We start from the raw sequence: 24,096 nt of genomic DNA on the forward strand, positions 1-24,096 counted from the left end.
CAATTTCCAAATGTGTAGATAAATATAATATGAATATTAAGTTATACGCATCATTCACCCATAACATACATGTGCGGTAAATGTAAAGTGCGGAAATGTAAGCAAACACACAATATGTTATCGGGGTTCGGCCAACTGTGCCTACATCCCCGTCTCAAGCTCGCAAGCCTGAGGATTCCACTAAAGGCTCACTTAAGGGTGGAGCGACACCGTTTACAACCAGGTCAAATTAACACAGGACTGACCTCAACCTACACCAGGTCGATTAGCGGGGCTGACCTCAACCTACACGCCTTAACAGGACCATGCACCTAGCTTTCCTAACCGGGTCTAAGCCAATCCGGGACTATTCTCGGGCTAGTCTCCCTCTTCAGGCCCGTGCCTGGAAATACAACCAAAGTGTATTACAATCAAATGGTACAGTGATTGTGCTTTCAAGTAAAGCAGATATTGTACCCAAATTTGCGCAATAATATACACCACAAATATGAAATAATTTGTAAGCTCAATGTGGTCTAAGATGTCAACTCTCAAATAGATTTACTATCGTTGTAATGAGTGCGTGAGAGTGCAAACCTAAATAATCTTTGTATCACTAGATATTCAATTTCAGTGCTCAAACAAAGATGTTATCCAAACTTCATATAATCAACAAATTTTCTCAATGTATATATGTATATGAAGCTCTAGCAATGTATAAGTTTGGTTTACAAAAGGATACTCAATCTTTGTATTTAACAAGGGATATATGAGTTAACGAATATTGCAACAAAGATTTTATCACACTAGCAAATATCTCATCAAATATTTTCAAGATAAAAACACAGTAGATATTTGAAAATGTTTTTGCAACCAAAATGCAAATACCAACTTCTTAAGATATTGCAATGACTATGCAATACTCAAAAGTTATATATATAAGTCTTCTTAGGAAAGACTTATTAACAAAGTCCCCTAAGAATACTTTAAGGTTTAGCTCTCAAAAATTAAGTCAAACAATCCAAAGATAGGAGAGCAAAACCAATCACTACAAAACACTCAAAACCAACTTACAAATGATGTAGGCAATATGAGAAGGTAAGATTGTGTGTGTGGAGCTTGGAAATGAGTATTATAGGGTTTTGGTTTTTCAAAGAATTTTCCCTAATCAAAGTGACTAATCCCACACTAATTTTCTCAAATGAACTTGTATATATAGGCAAGGGAGAAAATATGACTGTTGGGGACCTATTGGGTATTATTAGAAAAGTTTTAATGACGTTTAAGGCATTTTAACCCTATTTAGAAAAATATTAACCACGGTAAAAATAGGACCAACTCGAGAGGTCCGGTAGACCAGAACTGGTTCAGTCGACCAGGACTCAAGTAGCTCGGTCGACCAGGGGGATTTTGAACTAAGTGGCTCGGTCGACCGGAGAGGGTGATTTGCCAAATTTCTGAGGTTCGGTCGATCGGGACTATTTTGACCTGAAGGGCTCGGTCGACCAAACCGTTGGGAATTCTCCCAAGACCCCTCAGTCGACCAGGTTGTTGGAGTACAAATTTGGTCGGTCGACCAGGAGGTCAAAATGTTGACTCCCAGGGGGTTTGGTCGACCGGGGTCAAATGAACTATAAGGGCTTGGTCGACCGGGCCTTGGTCAAACTGTTAACCCAGGGCCAGTTCGATCGACCAGGCCAAAAATGAACTATTTTGACCGGTCGACCGAAAGTGCACCAAGTGTGCATTTCGGTCCCATATTGACCCAAACAAGTCCTATTCAAGTGCCTAACAAACATATGTGAAATATGTGTGTGTCCTAAGGTCACTTGGGGTCCAATTTGAAGACACCGAAGGTGCACCCTAAGGTCTTTCTACGGTCCTTTCTCATTCATGGTTCGGTTTGAGCTTACATAATAAATCATACGTGTGATGTGTGTGAGCTTATTACAAACCAAATGCCCTAATTACTATTACAGACCAATATAGATATATTACAAAGAATATGATTTGGCCTTCAAGCTTTTCTTACTTTGTGCACATCTTGATCTTATCATTCTTGATTCCTGCACAAAAACTTAAACACTCATTAGATACAATGAGTATTTGTCATAATCAAAACTGGGCGTGACCAATAAGGTCAACAAAGACTATTTTAGATGAGGCTCACAAATCTTTGTATACGGTTCATCCCGGCAGTATGAAAATGTATAGGGATCTGCGAGAGTTTTACTGGTGGAGTGGTATAAAGAGGGAGATTGTTGAGTATGTAGCCCAGTGCTTGACGTGCTAGTAGGTAAAAGCTGAGCACTAAAGGCCAGCAGGCCAGTTGCAGCCGCTATTTATCCTGAGTGGAAGTGGGATCATATATCCATGGATTTCGTTTCAGGGCTGCATCGACATTGCATGGCCAGAATGCGATTTGGGTGATAGTAGACCGGTTAACTAAGTCTGCCTATTTCCTCCCTATCAAGGTCAGTTATCCCCTCAACCAATTGGTAGACTACGGTATTATGTAGTTAATAATTTGATGGATGTAAATTATTTGTACTACTGCTTAGGTTTCCGCTGTTTATGTTAGGCTATTCCCCGCTACCCACGGGTTCAGGTTGATGTTATTATTATATATATTTATTATGTGATAAGCAGGACGTTACAACTATATTATAAATCATGCATTATCTTAGGCGGAACCTTATTAGGTTTAACCCATTTTTACTCGTATATTTGTTATCATAAAAAAAGGGGAGATTGTTGACTTTATGAGTTCAATCTTGTTTTAATAATGACAAATCACTTGGTATTTCACCTGTGCATTGAGATTTTGAACAGGATCATAACTTAGCATGCACAGAGGGTAAATATGCTATGGAAGCCACGAGGAACACAAAGTACATACCACTTGCCTCAATCCATGGAAGTAGAAAAACAAAAGGATAAAGACAATCCAGATTTTCAATTGTATTTTGCAAATTAGGTTCGATTGTATTTGCATAACTCATAAGATATGATGCGAAACTCAAAAATGACATATAACACCTTAGGATGCTTGTTTTTCATGACATATTAATATGCATTTGACCTAAGATGGATTTGGCTGGAAATTAGGGCACTCGTCGACTAGTCCTCTGACCTCGTCGATGAATGCATAAAGGCCACTCGTTGACTAATACTTAGTCTCGTCAATGAGAAAATACTGAGACTATATAAATCTCAGACAGCCCAATCGTTGACGAATCCCCTGGTCTCGATATTTTCTCGACGACAAGACTAAGCATTAGTTGACGAGTGGCCTTCATGCATTTGTTGACGAGGTTATGGGACTAGTTGATGAGTGGCCTTCATGCATTTGTTTGATGTAGAAAAATGCACATCAATACGGATATATAAAGAATAATAGCATTTGGAAAATCCTATTTTTGTGTTTTTCATTCCAAAAATAATTTTAACCTTTTTGAAATAATTTTTGACCTTATAAAAATATTTTTCAAGTATTTTAAAAGATATCTAGGTCCAAGTAATTAACCTAAGAGCTTCATGCATCCATATTGAAATTGTTTGAAGTACTTCCATAAACACTTCTTAAAACTTTGACATTCTAAGCACTAAGTCTTCATGCTTATCTTTCTTTGACTCCATCTTGTCTTCAAGCTTTCATATACTTTAAGCTTCATCAAATTTTTCTATCTTTGAATCCAAGCTTTTTTTTTTTTAAAATTTTCTTTGGTTTCATCATGGGTCAAGCATAATCTCCATGTGAGCTTCTTTACAAACACTTGAGCTTGATCTCTTTATGAAAGCTTTTGAGCTCTGAAACATATCTTAACAAAACATGTTAAGTTCCTTTAGTTTGTTATTATCAAAACAAGATTTGTAAGCCTTGTTAGGCCAACAATTTCAACTAACAATCAATGGATCGATCAACTACTAAGAATGATCATCTCTCTTCCTGGAATTTCCCTGGGCTTAGCGTGTGTAACAAAGCCTTATAAAATAGAGTTCTTTTTTTTTTTTCCTTTTTCGGTTTTTTTATATAAAAATATTTAATAAAGGTTTGGTGGAAACTTTATTTCCCACTTTAATGCGAAATAAAAATCGTTGGATGGTCCAATGATTTTTAAGCAAAAGACACTGGACTATCAAATGAGTTTTAAATAAGGAGGGCTGCTCATTGGTTGATGCGTGGCAACCAAAACTCACTGGATGATCCAGCGTCTTTTGCTTAAAAATCGCTATACCATCCAGCAAGTTTTGTCTGGGAAAGTTAGGCCCCATTTGACGCGTGGCAACAAAAATCGCTGGATCATCTAGCTCGTTTTGCTCTAGTTTTTGAAGTCTTCCTCCTCCATTTTTCTTGTGAAATTCTAGAGCAACGGGCCAAAGATAAAGGACGACTAATCGGCCAGACGATTGGGCGCTATAGCAGGTAACCATTGCAACCTATTGAAGAGGGGAACCATTATGAGACAAGGGAGGAACCAAACATTGGGAAGGAAGGTATTATATAAAGGGGAGATGAGGTATGTTTCGTTTTGCTTAAGCTTAAACTCTGATATTATTTCGTTAAGATTCATTAGTTTGATTCAAAAATTGTGTTAGTTTGTGGTATAAACTAGTATTTGATACATTTAATTTGGTTGTATTAAACCAAATTTTGTTATTGGAAGCATCATTTGGAAACCCCCAATTTGAGGTTAGGGTTTATTTTTTTTTCCTATTTAATTTATTTGGATTTGTTATTATTTTCATGTGCAATTTCTTTTGTTGAATTTGATTTTTTTTTTTTTTTTTTTGTTACTGTTAGTTAGATTTTTCATGACCAATTTGTACTTGTTCTTGCTGGTTTTTTATTTTCCTTTTGATGCTTATTTTTGGAATTGGTTATAACAAAATTGATTATAACCATGTAAAATATTTGTGTTTGATTCTTTAAAATTGTGGAGAATGTAGCATGCAATCTAATAAAATTGTGGAAGTTCTGTTTGATTCTTATTTTTGGAAAATATAGCATGTAAAATATTTGTGTTTGATGCACACAGCTTCAGCGTGACACATATAACTGTGTAGTTATGTGTGGAGATCATTCCTCAAATTGGTGCCGCCAAGGATAGGCAGATAGAGACGCCTACCTAATGTGTGGTTAAAGTGGAAAAAGACACCCAACAAACACATCATTATGAAATGACTGCGTGTGGTATGGATGAGCAGTATAGGAGTGAGGAGTTTGAAGGTCTGGGATTGTCGTTCGAGCTGCTGACATGTAAAATCCCTATTTATCACATAGATGAATAAGGAGGGCATGCTAAAGTCCCCGCTGATTTGATCGCCATTGTGAACATTGCGTTAGACGAGGGGATGAACATTACAAACGATGTTAATTTAGAAGACGAAGAAACTTACGAGCAAAAAATTGTTAAAGGGTTAAATGAGTTCACCGATGATATGAATCCACCCCCCCTCCCCCAATGAAAAGAATGATGTCATCTACAATGCACAGTTTATGGACGAACCTCCACTATATGCTTAAATTGATGTAGATGTCGCAGAAGTGTCATGCCAAGAGGAGCTTCCTATATAAGTGACTCGTTCGGATAAGTCGACCGAGCTGGGTAAGGGGATGCTCTTCGGGTCCAAGGATCAGTTGATAACTGTGGTGTGGATATATCATGGATTTTTTTTTTTTTTATGTGCAGTTCATACGGAGGTCGTACACCAATGAGGTTATAGCTAACTTATCTGCCAATTATCACGTTGGGAGTGACTTGTGGGTAGTCCGAGTGCCACTCATATGCTTTCATATTGTCGAGTGGTATCTCCCTAACCGAATTATGTGATAATTTGGCTATCGCTAGGGCATTCCAGACCCCTTCTCGACATCAGAGGTACATCTACATACGGACGAACTCCATACAGTTGATAGATGCAGTCGGGGGGTGACCGACTGGATGACTTTCCATAAGATGTATGTGGATGCATGGCGGGATGAGAGAGAGCATATCATCCCAATGGAGCTGGAGGTCAATCTTTTGCATCCGGATGACCCATACTTGAGGTGGTATAGGCCCATCACACGACGCTTTGTGGATAGGACCGCCGATGTATATATGAGCCTCATAAGTAGACATTAACCCACACATTGTACTTTTGTTATGTGGATTTTATGATGTGAATGTACTAACTAAATTTTGTTCTATACTTCAGGCTAACATATTGTATGAGGTAGATCTAATCTCTTAAGATCCTATAGTATAGGGATTGATAAGAGCTGGACTAACGATTATCCATGAGGACGGACGATGGACCCATGTACCTTGACCTGACCTGCCTACACGAGGAGGTCAAGGAGCTTTAGTACAAGGAGGACATGCTCTGCGTGCATCTAGTGGTTCACAGATTCGCTCAAGTGAGTCGCCTATTGTACTTACTAGGTACATGTTTAGCTCGTCAGCACCCTATGCATGTTCGATGGGAGCTGATATTGCAAGGTCGTCTAGTAGCAAGCCGTATGTTGCAAATGTTCCCTCATCTTCCAAGCCTTTAGGTTTGAGTACCCCGTCTGATTCTACTACCACCCCATCCATGTCATTCTTGTTGGACGACAGTCTAGATGTGGAGGACTTGGATGCATTAGTCATGCCACCTCGTTACTGTCCACCATCACTATATGAATCATCTTCTCATCTGCTTCATATGGATGATGATGATGATGCAGTACCTCAGGGCGAAGATGATAGACATACAAGATGACAACGGGGCAAGATACCGGATAGAGATGACCAGCAAGGAGAGGGCAAACACAGATGGTAGCCACCCTGACATCTGAAACGATCTGCGTGTGGCACTTGAGTAGGCATTTGTTGTATACTTTACCCCTATATTGTGTTGTACAATAGTCTGATTCTTTTGATTTCATTTGTATACCATTAATTCTTTTGATTTCATTTGTATAGCTTTATTGCATTATTTCTATATAATTGGGGATGTTTATTTGTTATTCCCTAATATGTATATGTAATTGAAAACTACTGCTTGCATAGTCTCAATGTATGTTGTTGGCTTTTTGAGTTCGATCTCTGTTTTGATGCTGACAAACCACCAGTATTTTATGTGTGCATTTAGTGTTTGATCGGGTTGTCATTTCAATACGAATATAAGATACTACAAAATGGAAGCCAGCAGGGACATAAAGCTCACACACTCCTCACGAATTCCACTGAAAATGAAGAGCAAGAGAAGAAGACATTTTTATTTTAAATTTGTATTGCATTTAATTTTTCTATCTTTGGTCTGTAATAATACATGCATCTGCATGATATGTTTTGAATGCTCAGAAATGTCGTAAATTGACCATAGGGACTAAATGACCTTAGGGCACTTAAAAAAAAAAGTCCCTAATATCACTTAAAAAAAAAAAAAGGTTTTTTGGCGTACTTAAAAAAAAAAAGGCCTTAGGAAGACCCTAGGTCTCAACACTTAGTGCCCAAAGTCCCTAATATCACTTTTCATATTAGGAGAATCAAATCAAGGCTAAAATGAACTAAATGGAAAATACTGAGAGGGTTCAGGCGACCGAACCCAGGTCGTATAAGATGGCTCTGGCGACCGAACTAGTCAACATGTTGACTTTGTGTTCAAGCACCCGAATTCGTTTTGAGCGTATCGTCCTCAGGCACCCGAATTATGTCAGGGCACTTTTCAACTACTTGGGCGACCGAACGACACGTTCAAATTGGGCTCAGGCAACCGAATTGGTCAGTTCAGTTAACCGAACTTTGAGCCGGGCACCCAAACTACGCGTCAAATGTTTCTAACTTTTATTCAGCCTACCGAACCTAGACTCAGGCGACCGAACTCTTTAAAATGACTTTTTTAGTTGAATCTATTCAAGCGACCGAACTCAAGTTCAGCCACCCGAAACTTCTCGGGTTGGAAATTTTTTAAGGGCTTAAAGGTCATTAATTTTTAATTAATCTTTTTCGAAATACCCAGCGTGTCCCCAACAGTCAAATTTTTCTTTGAGTCTATATATACCCCTTTATAAGCCAAGTTAGTAACTTTGATTAGCCTAATTTTTCTCTCAAATATTTTTACTAATCAAAGTTCCCCCACATACTCTTTTACTAGAAAAATCATTTTGGGGTCAAATCTTTTACTCTCCAAATCTCTCTTTATTATTCTTTAGAAAATTTTTTCAAAGAGAGCATACATTTTATTTGGGCATTTACTTTTTGCATTCATGCTTTCATAGAAAATGTTTATCTTGCAAGAATCATTTGAAAAATCAAAACCATGAGTTCTCTAATCATTTGTTGAAAAATATTTTTGAGAGAATATTTTATTAGGATCTAAATCTTTGTCGTGCGTATAACATACACTACTTTTCAAAGATTGAAAATATCATGTTTAGAAAAGCACCCTTACTCTACTGAACATTATTGCATATCATAAAAGAGTGCATATTTTATAAGCTTAACTGTGTACATCTCTGCTTGTATTTCAGAAGCATGTTTCATGTACAAAATGGTTTAATGGTAACGGTTGGATTCAGTTCGTTAGTTGAACTGGGGAGTCTTAGCCCCGTAAGTGAGACCGATTCGGTTCAGCTCTGAATTGAACTGGGGAGTCTCAATCCCGTAAGTGAGACTAGTTTGGCTCAGCCTAACAATTGAGGTGGGGTTTTCCTCGCCCCGTAAGGAGATGATGTAAAAGGATTCTGCTCCGCCTAGTTAAGTGAGCAAGTTTAGTGGAATCCTTGGGGGTTATGTCCAAGGCAGTGACGTAGGCCTCATTAACAAATCTGTGTGTCATTCTCTCTTTATCTTATTTAAATTCCTACACTTTAATTTCAACATGTGTATGAATGTTTATTTAATGTCAAAGTTATTCTCATGCACAAGTCTGATTTAAATAAGATAGTGCACACATGTATGTTTGATTTTATTGTTAAACTCGCTTTACATACACGTATGTATGTTGAATGAGATATGAACTGTGGTGAATCGGCAAAATGTTTTAAATGAACGAAAAATGTTTTAAAACCCAATTCACCCCCCTTTTTGGGATCATACCAATTCCAACATATGCAGTTGTGTATGAAAGTTGTAAAATTTTGTTATTAATTGCCGAATTTTTTACATTAATTCAACGTAGTGTCAATGTCAACGTTGGTGTATTAAAGTTGTGAAAATATTGGTATCAATTGCCGATGAAAATTATTTTCTTGGAACTGGTGCAAGCATTGATGGATATACTCGATTTTAAGAGGAAACTCTACCAAAATTTTTATAGTAATTCGATGTATTGTGAATGTGTACTCTGTCAACATTTTTAGATCTCTTTCCTTTTTATCCTTGTTGCAATTATTATAGATTATATAGACCGCTTTGTATTTGTATAAATGTTGCCTAAGCACCTTATCTTCAACTGCGCATATATTGCGTTGGGTTAAACTAAAAAAAAGACTACTTTAAAAACCAAAACGAGTTAATAATGACCCTCCATAAATTTGTATGTAAGCCGCAAGTAAAGTTGCAAAAATAAGAGCTTGAATACCGTTTCTAAATAATCAAAGGAACATAATGGGTATATGAATCACTAAAGGTATTAAAGAAACAAGAATAATAACTAATTTATCGACTCATATATTTTTGAAAAGTTGAAAACTAAGTGATAAAGGTTTTTATTCAAATTTTATTTTGATCATTTGTTGAATTTAATGAAATTAATTGAAATCGAAATCTATAGATCCAAATAATTGTAATAAAAAAAATACATTTTTCAAGCAGTGCAAAACTCATTAGATGGTCCAACAAATTTTAAGCAAAAGACGTTGGACCATCCAATGAGTTTTGGTTGCATGAACTCATTGGATGGTCCAATATCTTTTGATTAAAAATTATTAGATCATCTAAAGAGTTTTAGAATGCATCAAAGCAAGAAATAAAGTTACCAATGAACCTTTATTAAATATTTGTATATTAAAAAGAAAATCAAAAAAGGAAAGAACTCCTATAAAACGCCTTTCCTCTTTGCAAGATTTGAAAACCAGAGCTAGCGCGGCCGACCGCGGTGTTGATGAGTAGACTTCCTTCCCACAGTCGCTCCTACTTCAACCAACTGCTGCAACTCACCCACCATAGAGACCTCTGCAAAGGCCGAGCCTTGCATGCGCAGATCCTTAAAACTGGTTCTTCCTCTTGCATTTTCATCGCCAACAGCCTCGTCAACCTCTATGCTAAGTGCGGACGCTTGCTCGAAGCATTCCTCCAATTTGAAGACATACCCGGCAAGGACGTCGTCTCATGGAATTGCATCATCAATGGCTACTCCCAACAGGGTCTCGCGGGATCTTCTGTTGTCATGAAACTTTTCAGGCGCATGCGCGCCGAGAATGGCTTCCCCAACGCACACACGTTCGCGGGTGTGTTTACAGCCACGTCGAATTTGTCGGATGTTTTTGGCGGGCAGCAAGTGCACGCTTTGGCGATCAAAACAGATGGATTTGTGGATGTGTTTGTGGGTAGTTCTGTAGTGAATATGTATTGCAAAGTGGGTTTTGTTTCAGATGCTCGTCACGTGTTCGATAGAATGCCTCAGAGGAATTCAGTTTCATGGGCTACAATGATTTCTGGATATGCAGTGCAGCGGCTTGCTGCAGAAGCTCTGGACCTCTTTGTGTTGATGCGCCGGGAAGAAGAGGAAAAGGAGAATGAATTTGTGTTCACTAGTGTTCTTAGTGCCTTGACGGCTCATGAACTTGTTGAACATGGTAAGCAAATTCATGGTCTTGCGACAAAAAATGGGTTATTGGCTTTTGTCTCGGTTGGAAATGCTCTTGTTACTATGTATGCTAAATGTGGGATTCTTGATGACGCTCTTCAAACATTTAAGATGTCAAGTGATAAGAACTCTATTACGTGGTCAGCAATGATCACTGGCTATGCACAAAGTGGGAATTCTCACGAGGCATTGATATTGTTTTCAAATATGCATTTTTCGGGGATGATGCCCAGTGAGTTCACCCTTGTCGGGGTCCTCAATGCTTGTAGTGATATTGGTTCTGTTGAAGAAGGAAAGCAAGTGCATGACTATTTGCTGAAGTTGGGGTTTGAATCCCAAATATTTATAATGACGGCACTGGTTGATATGTATGCGAAATGTGGCAGCATTGCTGATGCTCGGAAGGGTTTTGATTATCTACAAGAGCCTGATATTGTTTTGTGGACTTCCATGATTGGAGGGTATGCACAAAATGGAGAGAATGAAGATGCATTGAGTTTGTATGGTAGAATGGAGGCAGAGGGGATCTTGCCTAATGAACTAACCATGGCCAGTGTCCTTAAAGCCTGTTCGAGCCTTGCTGCTTTAGAGCAAGGAAAGCAAGTTCATGCCCGCTCCATTAAATATGGATTTGGTTTAGAAGCTCCAATTGGAAGTGCTCTTTCAATTATGTATGCAAAATGTGGAAACCTTGAAGATGGAAACCTTGCTTTTAGGAGGACACCCTCGAGGGATGTTGTATCATGGAACTCAATGATATCTGGGCTTTCTCAAAATGGACGTGGCAAAGAAGCTCTGGAACTCTTTGAGGAAATGCGATTAGAGGGTACAAAGCCAGATAGTGTTACTTTTGTGAATATTCTTTCCGCTTGTAGCCACATGGGATTGGTGAAAAGAGGATGGATATATTTCAAGATGATGTCTAATGTATTTGGCATAGTCCCACAAGTGGAGCATTATGCTTGTATGGTTGATATTTTAAGCCGTTCCGGAAAGCTTAATGATGCTAAAGAGTTTATTGAATCGGCAACTATTGATCATGGTATGTGTTTATGGCGTATATTATTGGGTGCTTGTCGGAACTACCGTAATTATGATTTGGGAGCATATGCAGGGGAGAAACTAATGGACTTGGGCTCCCCAGAATCATCTGCTTATGTGTTGTTGTCAAGTATCTATTCTGCCTTGGGCAGGTGGGATGATGTTGAGCGAGTCTGGAGGATGATGAAAGCTCGAGGCATAACTAAGGAGCCTGGGTGTAGCTGGGTTGAACTGAAGAGTCAAGTTCATGTGTTTGTTGTTGGAGACCAGATGCATCCGCAGATTGGACAAATACGTGAAGAGTTACGGTGGTTAAGCAAACAAATGAAGGATGAAGGTTACAAGCCTGAATTTGATTCATTTTCTGTGGCTTCTGGAAGTTGAGATGACAAGGTGAATATACTTGGGTCCTGGATTATGAGTTTATTTATTTTATTCCTTTGCCCATGATTTTTTGAAATTATTTTCATCCAAAGATGTAAGGAAAACATGAAGGAGAGCCTATGCTTTTGTATTTGGTAAAGAATTCAGAGATAACACAAGTTTAATTACAGTACGCCAAATTTCTCAATTAATAGTACGAATCAGTCTGGTTTGATTTCTTAGCTTTTATGTTATTTTTGTGCATTTTCGTTTATATGGCTTACTGAATCTTGGTCTGAAAAGTGGAGCATATATTAATGTAAGATGCATCTGGCCCTAGCAGGCATTAACCTCTTTACCGAATGGACAGAATTCACCTGGTCCTACTTTCTACATGATGAAAATATCAAAATGGATGTATGCTTTTTATGCATGAACTGGCCAATTTGTTTGACCTTTGGGTTTCTCTTTTTCTTACATTTGAGTTGTTTATTTTACATCTTACATCAGCCATATTTTATCTGGCATGTCTTGTTTAGATGTTTTCTGCATGTTGTCTTGCCACATTTTTGCTTAGATGTGTCTCTTGTCAGGTGAAAACAGCATAATATTCCTGATCATCACAGGATTTTTTTTTCCTTCTATGTGGTTTTACTGCTCCGTGATTGGTTTCAATTTGAATGCAATTTCTATATGCCATGGATCCTTAGTACGCATTCCCTTCGGCAAAATGTATGTTGGTTTTTATCATCAGGCTTGCCTTCTCCCTGTAAGAACTTCATGATACAACAAGAGTAAACTGAAGCACTGGAGCAGCCAATCTGTGTTGTGTAACTTGTAAGAACAGTCCTCATCCAACCCATGAGAAGAAATGGCAACTCAAATTATCCAAGTTTCAACTATGGAAGGAATGCCACCTTTTTTTCTGTATTTTCATGGAGACATACGCCATTTTCACATTCTTCTATGATTGACAGGTTTTCACCACTGCACAGTTTCAGTGTCTTGATGAGAGGATCAGGGAGCCATACATAATGACTGAGTTGCATTAAAATTGCTATCTGAAAAGGAACATTGGCTTGTGGCCTAGTGACTTATTTCCTGATTGGCCATAAGGAGGCCAGGATTTGACTTACCTCTAGGGGATGACATGTTCGTGGTTTCATTTATCTATCTAAGTAAAATTCCATGTGACAATTTTAGAACTTATAATCACAATGTGTCATGCATGTTGGTGCCTTAGATGTGTCTGATGCACAAATTGGCTAGTCTTACAGGGGAAAAGAAAAGTACAAAAAAAAAATAATTAGAAGGTGCAGTTGCTTACATAGAATTGTATTTTAACTGTTATAACTATGATGACAATCATACATGTGGACTAAACATAATTCAAAATCTATGAAAAGTAAAAGGGGTTTGCTTCAAATGTGATTTGCAATAGACCTCTTTCATATCCATGGGAATCCCTTCTCCTATCTTGAGATGCTTGTGTTATTTTTTATGTTAATTCAGGTTATTTTTGGAGGTTAATTGTTGAACTACTTTAAATTAATTTCTATCAAAATATTTTGTTATGGAATTATTATCTGCTAAGGTTTTTCTATTTGAGTTGTTGAGTAAAATTCCTCAAGATATTTCATCTGTAGTAACTAAAGAAAGAGATTAGAGTTGTGGAAGAAATATTTAGCATGCATGGTACTAATCAAGATTATTTCAGTTCTAAATATTTTGCTCTCCATGCTCAACTAGGTTACCATGTCTATGGTTTTGTGTAGCTGCTTTTTCTGATTGTCATTGTGTTCATTGTGTGTATTACATTTGTAGGCTCACGTATATCACTAACTGATGGCAATCTCACTAACAAAGAAATTTAATCTTTTCTGCTGCATTGGTGTCTTTTTTGTGTATTTGTATTAAATTTATAACATGAATTTTGAATAGCTTCTACCCTCAGCTTGACATGTGTATCCTGTGCATTTCTTCTGTGCATGGTAAGGGCAAAGAGGTGGTGCATCTGGGTTTTGCTTTTTGGGGAGGGCAGTTTTCTCCTGAGCTCTTCCTGGTAGGTGGATTTCAGGCTTCCCACTAAAATTTAGTGCCCGTGGGGAGAGTTTTCTGCATCTTTTCATGTTGGATGAAGGGAGGGACGGCGCATGGCTGGGTCAGTGATTTCTACCATGCTAGGGTCAAGCACTGGAATGGAGTGAGCTGTGTTGTGTTATGGCATCCTACCAGTTTTGGTACTTGCAGATTCGATTTCATGGCATGTTCTGGTCCTGGGCTTGTCAGCGTTGTGTTCATTCTGGCCTTTGTCAGTTGCATTGAGTTGGGGGACTTCCTTCTTTTGCCGTTCTTTGTCACTTTGTCAGATTGTGGTTGATATCGGTCTCTGAAGGAGGTTAGCTTCTGCTCTAATTTCTTATCAATTTCCCTTACGCATATTGTGCATTTTTATTTTTTTTTTCCTCCCTGTTCTATTATTGTTGAGCCTCATTTAATTTTCCTATTTGTTGTTCTGCTTCCTGTGGCTCTGCATTTTACGTTGTTGCCTTGTTGGTATGTTGGCTCTTTATGTTTGTTATAATGATGGTTCATATTCCCACGTAAACCTGCAGAATGTTTGGGTTCATTATTTGTCTGGGGTTTTAATTAGTTCGGGGGAAAAATGAGATGTTTATTACCAGATGTATTAGCATTTTTGTGCATATATTGGGTGCCTAGAGTTTAGTTAGGTCTAGAAGTCTGTTCTTTTAATATTTCTTCCTTTTTGTAGATTTCCTTCTTTGATCCTGCAGTTTCTTCTTTTTTGAGTTGATTTCAGGCAATTGTTGATAATTAGGATGGGACAAATATTGGGGTGTGTGTGTGTCCTCGAAACATTCTGATGTATCATTGCAAAACAAGAAGGATAGGACATATATCAGGTGTGTGCGTGGGTGAGGCTTGCAAATCTGATATTGAGGTGTGTGATCTTTGAAGTGGAATTGTTGCTGCTGCTCATGCAGGGCTAATTCTCTGGTTAGATTCATCTTATCTATAAGAAAGCTAAACTTAAAGTACAACAGCTGCCAGCTGTTAGCTACTATTATTATTGTTTTTTTGGCATTGTTTAGTGCAACTCTTTTTTTGAGTTCATTGCATGTGTTATTTTTGCTGGTGTTTTATTTTTTTTTTCTTTTTTCTTTTTTTATTTTTTTAATTTTCCCAAAGAACATTTAGGAATTGATTGATATGGGGTCTTTGCCCCCTGTCCCTGGGCCCAACTTTGACATGGTGGATTTTGTTGATGTTCCTTTAGTAAAAGAAGGGGGGGGGGGGGGGGCGGAGGATATTGATGAGGCAGCTATTCCTATGGTTGGTCCAAATTTGTTCAAATCTAGAAAAGGTATTCTTTCCCTTCCTATTTAATCTGTTTTTTTTTCTTATGACTTGATGCCATGGCGAGGGTTCATCTAGGGGTAGGGTATTGGCCTAGGGGATAGTGAGATAGACATTCTAGATCCAAATAAACTCCTTGAGGATTTGGGTTTTAATTCAGTTAGTCTAGTAGGGGTGGAGGTGAAATTGCTAGTGAGCCCTAGAACTTATGAGCGGGCGGGAAAAATAAAAGGAAGGTTCCAAACGAACTAAAGAACCTAGTTTCTTCTATCAATAATGGGAGAGGGGAGGGAGTTGAGAAGGGAGGGAAATGAGTGAAATTATGAAAATTGTCAGTTGGAATGTTAAAGGGATGGGGGATCTTTAAAAAGGGGATTAATTAAAGAGGTCTTACTTAGATATTCTTCTAATATTGTTTTGATTCAAGGGACTAAAGTTGAGAATGTTGATTTTTTTTTTTTGTGGGGGGGGGGGGGGGGGGTTGTTAGGAGGGATTTGGGAAGGATGTAATAAAGAATGGGCCTTTGTACCTTATCGAGGGGCAACAGGTGGTATTTTGGTGTTGTGGGACACTCGTTCTATTGTTAAAGTGGATAGTCTAGTAAGCTTTTTCTCTCTTTCCATTTTAGCATAAGTGAAAGGCCAGGGCCAATGGTAAGTATCATCTCTGTATGATCCTTTAAGGCCAACCCTTAGGAGCTCTTTTTGGCATGAACTCTATTATGTGTTTGGCTTTTGTGCTCCTGATTGGATTGTGGGAGGTGATTTTAATGTTGTGAGGTTTCCCTAAGGGAAGAAAGGGGGTGATAGACTTACTACTAATATGCTGAGTTTTGACTCCTTTTATTAGGGATTCTAGTTTGAGAGATCTTCCCTTTGATAATGCTAATTTTACATGGTCGGTGAGAGGTGCTAGAGCAGTGGCAAGTAAGTTTGATAGATTCCTTATCTTTATGGAGTGAGACCGTGGGAGGATGAGTTCCTTTATCTCTCTTAATCTATTTTACCTAGGCCCACTTCTGACCACTTTGCCATCATGTTCGAATGGAGGAAGGTTGCTTAAGGTCTTACTCCATTCAGGTTTGAAAATATATGATTGGATCATGATTCCTTTCAACCCTTAGTCGGGAATTCTTTGAATGAGGATGTGGAGAGGGAGTGGGAAACTGAAGTGGTTAAAAGAGAAGTTAAAAGAATGGAAGAGGGATATGTTTGGAGATTTAAGGTTTAGGAAGGCTAGTATTTTAGGAGAGTTGGTTGAGTTAGATAGGAAGGAAGAAGATAGTATCTTGGGGGGCAAAGAGATGAGAAGAGCGTCTTGGAAGAATGAATTGGAGGTGATTTTCAAGGAAATGAGAAGTTGGAAGCATAAGACGAAGTTTTTAATGGATCAAAGATGATTGTAGTTCTAGATTTTTTCATAGAATAGCTAATGAGACAATGAAGAAGAATTTGATTTGGGAGTTAGAGGTTGATAGGGGAGGTCATTATCTCTTATCAAAGTCAAATTGCTTCTAAAATCACTGACTTTTTATTCTAATTTGTACTCCGAGGAGGATGATAGTAGACCAATGGTTGAAGGATTAGATTGGGACCCTTTGTTTGGTGAGGAGGTGGTTTGGTTAGAGAGACCGTTTAAGGAAGAAGTGAGGGCCATGATTTTTGAGATGGAAAGGGATAAAGCTCCAAGACCTGATGGTTTTAAATATGACTTTCTTCCAAGATTGTTGGAGGTGGTTAAGGTTGACTTGCGTAAGGTTTTTAATGAATTTTATGGGAAGCAAAAGTATCAATTCCACTTTCATAACTCTAGATTTGAAGAAGAATAAATCCACCAAGATATTGGACTATAGACATATTAACTTAATTTTATGTGTCAATAAAATCATCATTAAAGTTTTAACTAATAGGTTGAGTGTGTTGCTTGATAGGACTATCTCTAAGGCTCAAAATGCATGGGGTGGGCAAATTGTGGATGCCATTTTGATTGCCAATGATGATGTTGAAAATGTTTGGAGGAGGAAGAAGGGAATCATCTTTAAGTTAGATTTGAGAAAGCTTATGATAGAGTGAATTGGAACTTCTTAGATATAATTTTTTGAGGAAGGGGTTTGGTGAGAGATGGCAGCATTGGATTAGAGGCTGTTTGCATAATATGAGCTACTCAGTTTTAGTGACTGGTAAGTTTAAATCTTATTTTAAGGCTACGGGAGAGATTAGGCACGGTGACCCTCTTTCCCCCTTTTTGTTTGTTTTAGTGGCTGACAGTTTGAGTAGGATGGTGGGTAGGGCACTGGTTAGAGGTTTAGTGAAAGGTTTGGAGGTGGGGGAGAGAGGGGTCAAGGATGTCACATCTTCAGTTTGCCGATGATACTATCTTCTTTTTAGAGGATCCTATACCCTCCTTTATGAATATTTTGGATGCTCTTCACGTTTTCAAGAAGGTTTCTAGGCTTAAGATTAATATAGGGTAAAACAACATTGTGGCTATCAATATGCAAAAGTAGGGTGTAATATTTTGGATTTGCCCCCATCCTATCTTGGGGTTTCTTTAAGGGGCAACCCTATATCTGTTAGCTTTTTGGATCCTATTGTGGAAAGGGTTTCAAAGAGACTAGATGGGTGGAAAGGTGCTATTTTTTTCTCTTGGTGGTAGAATTACGCTTATCCAGGCTTGTTTTTTAAGTATCCCTTTATATTTTCTTTCAATTTTCAAGATTCCAATGAGGGTTGCTAGTAAAATTGAGAAGATAATGAGGGACTTCTTGTGGTCAAGAGTAGTGGTTTTAGGGGATCATTTAGTAAGTTGGGGAGTGGTGGGTCGGTCTAAACAGAAGGTGGTTTGGGTATTGGAAATTTGGTGTCTAAAAACATAGAATTTTTTTTTTTTTTTTTGGCAAAATTGGCTTTGGTGGTTTCCGCTAGAGAATTCCTCTCTATGGCATTAGTTGTTAAAAGTATGGATTAGAAAAGAATGAGTGGGACTAATTTGATAGATGTTCTTCAAAGAGTCCGTGGAAAGCTATCTCTCAAAGTTATTCCCTTTTCATTCCCTATATTAAACTCCTGATGGGAAGAGGTAGTAATATCCGTTTTTGGAAAGATCCTTGAGTAGGGAATGCAGTTTTGTCCACGTCTTTCCACGCCCTTTTTAGTTAAGCCCAGGGCAAGATGGTTCCATTTCTTATTTTGTTGTTGATCTACGTGGTCCTTTACTTTCTTGGGATTTCCACTTTCGTAGATTGGTCTTTGGATCCTTCAAGGGTTTACTCTTGCAAATCTTTTTTTGATTTTCTAAATAGGTCTGATTTACATTATCCTCTCTATAGATCCATTTGGAAGGCCAAAGTCCCCTTTTAAATCAAGGCTTTTATCTGGTTGGTTGTGCTTGATAGAATTAATACCTATAACTTGCTGAAGGTTAGGAGACCTTTGAAAGCTCTATTTCCAGACATCTGTGTTCTTTGTTTTAATTTTTCAGAATCTGCATCACATTTGTTCATTCATTGTGTTTATGCTTGGAGGGTATGGAATAAGTTACTTGGTATTTTAGCAAATGTTGGGCGAGTAAAGAGGCAGTGGAGGACTTTTTGGTAGTTTCTTTTTGTTGGTTATGGCAGGAAAAAGAAAGGGCCACCGCTCTGGAAATGTGGTTTTTTTTTTTTTTTTGCTGTCTTTTGGGTTTTGTGGATGGATGGGCAGGGGAAGTTTAAGGGGGTAAGCTTTTCTGATATACAACGTGATTGGCATTGTGTTGAAGTGTTGGTTTTTTCTCTCTTGTATTTTAGTTTTCAGGTTGTTTCATTGTGTTAAGAAGTCCTGGCTATATATTCTTATTCTATTAATGAAATTCTTCTTTTACTATTAAAAAAAAAAGTAAAATAGAACAAGAACATTAACTACTTCAATTTCAAAGCTACCTTCAATTTTTACTGTTTTGTTTCTCCCCTTTGCTGCCCGTTTTCTTTTGTTGTAGTTCTCACTGTGGCTGAGAAAAGTATGTCAACACCTATAAATTCATATTTTTTGTGGTTAATTTCATGACACATCACATGTCATCTCTGTATGTGTGTGTGTGTGTGTGTATTCCCTTTTATGGCTTCTTTAAAATTTTTTAGAGGAATTTTATTGTGTTGTCTGAAAATTTCTCCCATGTCTTTGTTTTATCTTTGCTTTTGGTTAAATGTTTTAAGATCAGTTGATTTTGTCATATGTTGTATATATGTGCTTAGTATGCATTCTTGTAACTCAGTGAATATGTGACTCTGTCTATGTGTGCGTAGTTTGGTCTTTGTGTTAAAGCTTGGTATACATTTTTGGCCCACAACCTAATAGTTTAAACTTTTAGATAAAGTGGTAATCTAACATGGTATCAGAGTTGATTTACCAAGAGGTTCTAGGTTCTAGTCTTGTTGCCTGCGTTTATTGTGTGTTATTTAAAAAATTATTGTATCCCTATTGTCCCACTACTAGTGGGACTTAAGACTTGGTTTTTTTGTTGTTTTATTCTTATTATGGGTGATCTTGTCGTGTTTCTATCTCTCCACGTGCTGTCGGGCTGCACATGCAGGGGAGTGTTTAAAGCTTGATATACATTGTTGGCCTACAACCTAATAGTTTAAGCTTTTAGGTAAAATGGTAATCTAACACTTTGCATATGGTTGAAAGCTCTTTTAATGAAAATAAAGATATAAGGAACTATCTTCAAGGTTTGGCCTAGCCTGTGTAATTTTTTTACCTATGGAAATCTTGCTGTTGTGTTTTTCTTTTCCCCGTTTGTTTGCAGCATTATTTTATCATTCAATTTTTTTCTTGAATTTGGTCATGTGCTCCATTGATTAGTTCTCCAGCAAACTATTCATCCATGTTAAAGAAAAAGTGTTTGTTGGCAAATAGGGTATTTTCCAGTTATGCCAGCATCTGACATTCCTTTAACTTAATTGCTTTATTAATCAAAATGCTGCAAGATCCTTCCTGCCTCCTTTAGATTCTATTGAATGTATCTTCAATTTGAGAAATTGAGAATTAGTTTTTTGCATTTAATTAATTTGTTTTTTCGTTTTTTGTTTTCTTTGTTTACTTACACAGATTTGTACAGTCATGGCTGCACAATGATGCTGCAAACGGGCTGATTTTCCCCATTGCAGCCGTAATGGAAGTTAAAAAAAACGGCTACATTGGGCTCAACGGTCACCAAAATATACAAGGAGTGAATGGATTTTGCCATTTAATATAGCAACATTTATTGGAACTTGTCAATGATTTCTTGAAGAAAGCTGTGATATAAATTACGGATCGTTGCAGTGTATAAGCTTAATTTTGTAGTTGTTATGATGCAGATAAAAAGTTATAAGTTGTGTGAAATGCATTTTTACCCCACAGCATAGTGCAGGCATGTTGTCTAGCATATTACTGCACAACCTGAGGAATAAGCTATCAGATTATTCAATATCAGTAGCTTCTACATTGGACGAACAATAATAACTTCTCTTGGTTTGGAATCCCCTGCTGAGTTCTTATAGTGCTTTAAATATCTGCATTAATAATTATATGTCTTGCAACTCTATCTACCTGTTTCATATGTGGCAAATTTTTTCACTTGGGTGAAGTTTTTCTTCACATGTTTCTGTGCTACATTGTTGATTGCTTTCAAGATATAAAGAACAATTTCGTTTTCAGTTCCTTTATCTGCTTGAAATTAAGTGAAAAATTCTGAATTTTCAAATATATATTCCGTATTTCTTCAAAATATTGGAAGATTAAAACTGGTTTAACTTGCCAAGATTGTGTACTGGCTTACAATAATCATTAGGGTTTGAAATGTAACACTAATGAAATTTAGAATGTTTGTTTTGCCCTGGATCTTGTGTTGAAATTTCAACCCTTAATTTTACTCTTGTCCTGTTGAAATTGAAACCCTTTGTTCCTGTTGGTTCTACTGATATTTTTTTGAATGCTGCTCGCTGAAATGCCCTGTGGTATTGGCCATTCTAAGATCTACCAAGAGTCGACTCCCTTGAATGCAGGATTGGAATGGTTTTCTTAAATATTTTGGTCATGGGCATATGGTCATAGATTTTGTAGCAAAGTATGGTTGATTACCTTTGCTGCTACACAATGCTGGCAGCAATGCCCTCCTACTTATTAGCCCACATCCCTCCAGCTTACCAACGCAAAGGAAAAAGTTATAACGAACCATTTTACAAACTAATTTTTTTGCGTGCGCTTTTGGTACTGGCTTGATGACGCTCCTGTATGTGTAAGAACCGCTGGCTACCAGGGCCTCACTTCGTATAGTAATGCAGGGATGTTCCCTAATCTTAGGAGCCAGCTTAAAAATCAGAATCACCTGCCACTGAACCACATCCCTCCTTTTACCTCAGCCAGCAAATTAGATAAACGACTTGCCTTATTTTGTTCACCTCCTTTCTTCCTCATGCTAAGCCTTTAAACATTGCTGGGAGGAGGAAATTATTTAAGTGAAGGGCCTGATCATGATGGAAATCGTCCGCATGTTCTTAGCTCTCTGTACCTTCTTCCATGTAGAATGCCCCAGCATGGGCACGATGTACCATAACTTAGCTAATCATACACCACTGTGGTTATGGTACATAAGCTGAGATAATCGGAAGGGGTGCTTGCTCTGCCGCTAACTGTTGTGTGGTGTAAGTCCACTAAGAGTGGCTTCTATTGAAGACAGCTGGTTGGTTGATATTTCACATGGATCATGTTTTTCCCCTATGTATTTTATTTTAGTTTTGTTTATGAGGTCATCATAGAAACTGCAACGACTCATTCTGCTCCCTCCTGTCGAAGGCAGGATTTCAAATTAGAGGAACATGTGGCAACCACAATCACCGATGAAGTTAACTGGTGAACGTCCCAATGGTAACAAAGAGATAACAGAACCACAAAATGCTGCCACGTGGCAGATAGGGTTCCATGCCACTTCATCTCTCCACCCTTCCTGACACACTATTTCCACAAGCCTTCTCCGCAATTAACACCAGCATACTGCTTGGAGTACGAGCCACATCCTCTGGTTCTCTCTCAAACTCTAGCCTCTCGTTGCTTTACACTAAGGGGAAAATAAATGGCAACGTCAGCCACGCTCTCCGGTGCCGTCATGAGCACCTCCTTTGCCCGTAGGCAGCCGGTGGCAACGAGCCTCCGGTCACTTCCCAATGTGGGTCAGGCTCTGTTCGGTGTGAAGGTGGGTCGGGGCCGCGTAACGGCAATGGCTGTTCACAAGGTCAAGCTACTCACGCCAGAGGGACCAAAAGAGTTCGATTGCTCAGATGACGTTTACATCCTCGACCAGGCGGAGGAGGAAGGCCTCGACCTCCCTTACTCGTGCCGTGCGGGTTCTTGCTCTTCCTGTGCTGGGAAAATCGTGGGAGGCAGTGTTGATCAATCAGATGGGAGCTTCCTGGACGATGAGCAGATGGCTGAAGGATGGGTTCTCACTTGCGTTGCTTATCCAACTTCCGGTGTTGTTATTGAGACCCACAAGGAGGAGGAGCTCACTGCCTGATTTCACCGCATGCAGCGCCTGCTTCTTGAACGTTTTCAGTGATGAGTAATATTGCACGTTTGAATGAATGATTAGTACAATGTTTTTTGTTTCTTGTAATCAGAAATGATATTATTGTACTTATCTAATTTATTTATGGATATTCATGCTTGCAAGATCTTTTTTTATTTTTTCCTCTTTTCCATGCTCTTCGCTCTTCCAGTCTTCCATGCTCTCTCTCTCTCTCTCTAAGAGAGAAAAGGAATAGAAAAGTATCAATTGAATTAAAAAAAATTGAAGAGCACCTACAAAAATGCCCTAGCAAGGCACAAAATCCTTGAACCGCGTGCAAGCAAGCTTCTTGTTCTTGGCTACTAGTGTGCTAGCAAGGCCCAAAATCCTATTTCCTATTTCCTAAATTGTGGACAAAAATTGCCAATTGAGCGACAAGCCGAATGCTCAGGAGTGCTTTATGACATACTTGTAACTAACGTACAAAATTGATTTCATATTAATAATGATGCTTTAATTGATCCCAGATTGCAAAGGCTGTCCGAGTGGAACTGAACTCCATAGAGATTAAATATCTCATGTCTTCTGAAACAACTGGCGAAGAGTTTCAACTTTGCCTTCCTCTTCCTCTTCCTCTTCGGCATTATTTGCTGCACCATTTTCAGGGGTTTGTGAAGTACGCCCTGTTAATTGAGATGAATATTCTGAAATGCAGAGTGAATATTCATGCTGGGGTGGGTTGGAAATATTGAACATGGCTTCTGCCTGCTCGGTTGATGTCACGGTTACATTCAGTGAGCCTGCAGAAGAGCACCTGGACAGTGTACCGGACACAACCGTGAGAATTTCATCCCTCTCATCTATTGTTGATTCAAGTGAGCAGGTTGATGTCGTTGTTCCAGTACGAGAGAGAAATGAATCACGTTTAGACTTCTCCTTCACTCTCTTACACCAATTGTGAAGGGATTCTCTGATATTCTCAGCAATCAAGGCTTTCTTACTCCGAGATCCCATCTGCAGCCACCACAGAT

The 24,096-nt window shown here is 38.3% G+C and overlaps 3 protein-coding genes across 4 annotated transcripts in view; 2 read left to right on the forward strand and 1 right to left on the reverse strand.

Annotated features, from left to right (window-relative positions):
• The first annotated feature begins 10,024 nt into the window (after positions 1 to 10,024).
• Positions 10,025 to 21,041, forward strand: LOC131164874 (pentatricopeptide repeat-containing protein At2g33680). Of its 2 annotated transcripts, XR_009139363.1 has the most exons (3): positions 10,025 to 12,192; positions 14,159 to 14,560; positions 20,629 to 21,041. XR_009139363.1 is itself a non-coding variant. In XM_058122396.1 (2 exons), exon 1 carries the CDS (start codon positions 10,054 to 10,056, stop codon positions 12,181 to 12,183), a length of 2,130 nt encoding a protein of 709 aa, XP_057978379.1. In that variant the 5' UTR covers positions 10,025 to 10,053; the 3' UTR covers positions 12,184 to 12,192; positions 20,629 to 21,041. The 2 variants fall into 2 exon arrangements, 1 of the variants encoding a protein (XP_057978379.1); XM_058122396.1 differs by lacking the exon at positions 14,159 to 14,560.
• Positions 21,042 to 21,428: 387 nt separating this feature from the next.
• Positions 21,429 to 23,231, forward strand: LOC131163600 (ferredoxin-A). Its single transcript, XM_058120196.1, has one exon. The coding sequence runs from the start codon at positions 22,634 to 22,636 to the stop codon at positions 23,072 to 23,074; it is 441 nt and encodes a 146-aa protein (XP_057976179.1). The 5' UTR covers positions 21,429 to 22,633; the 3' UTR covers positions 23,075 to 23,231.
• Positions 23,232 to 23,315: 84 nt separating this feature from the next.
• LOC131163599 (MLO-like protein 4) overlaps positions 23,316 to 24,096 on the reverse strand; it is an 83,466-nt gene continuing 82,685 nt past the window's right edge. The window contains exon 15 of the mRNA XM_058120195.1: positions 23,316 to 24,079. Within this exon, the coding sequence (XP_057976178.1) occupies positions 23,642 to 24,079 (438 nt within the window). The 3' untranslated portion in view covers positions 23,316 to 23,641. The remainder of the gene's footprint in view (positions 24,080 to 24,096) is intronic.

Source organism: Malania oleifera, chromosome 9 (genome assembly GCF_029873635.1).
Source record: "Malania oleifera isolate guangnan ecotype guangnan chromosome 9, ASM2987363v1, whole genome shotgun sequence".
NCBI classification, from domain to species: Eukaryota; Viridiplantae; Streptophyta; class Magnoliopsida; order Santalales; family Ximeniaceae; genus Malania; species Malania oleifera.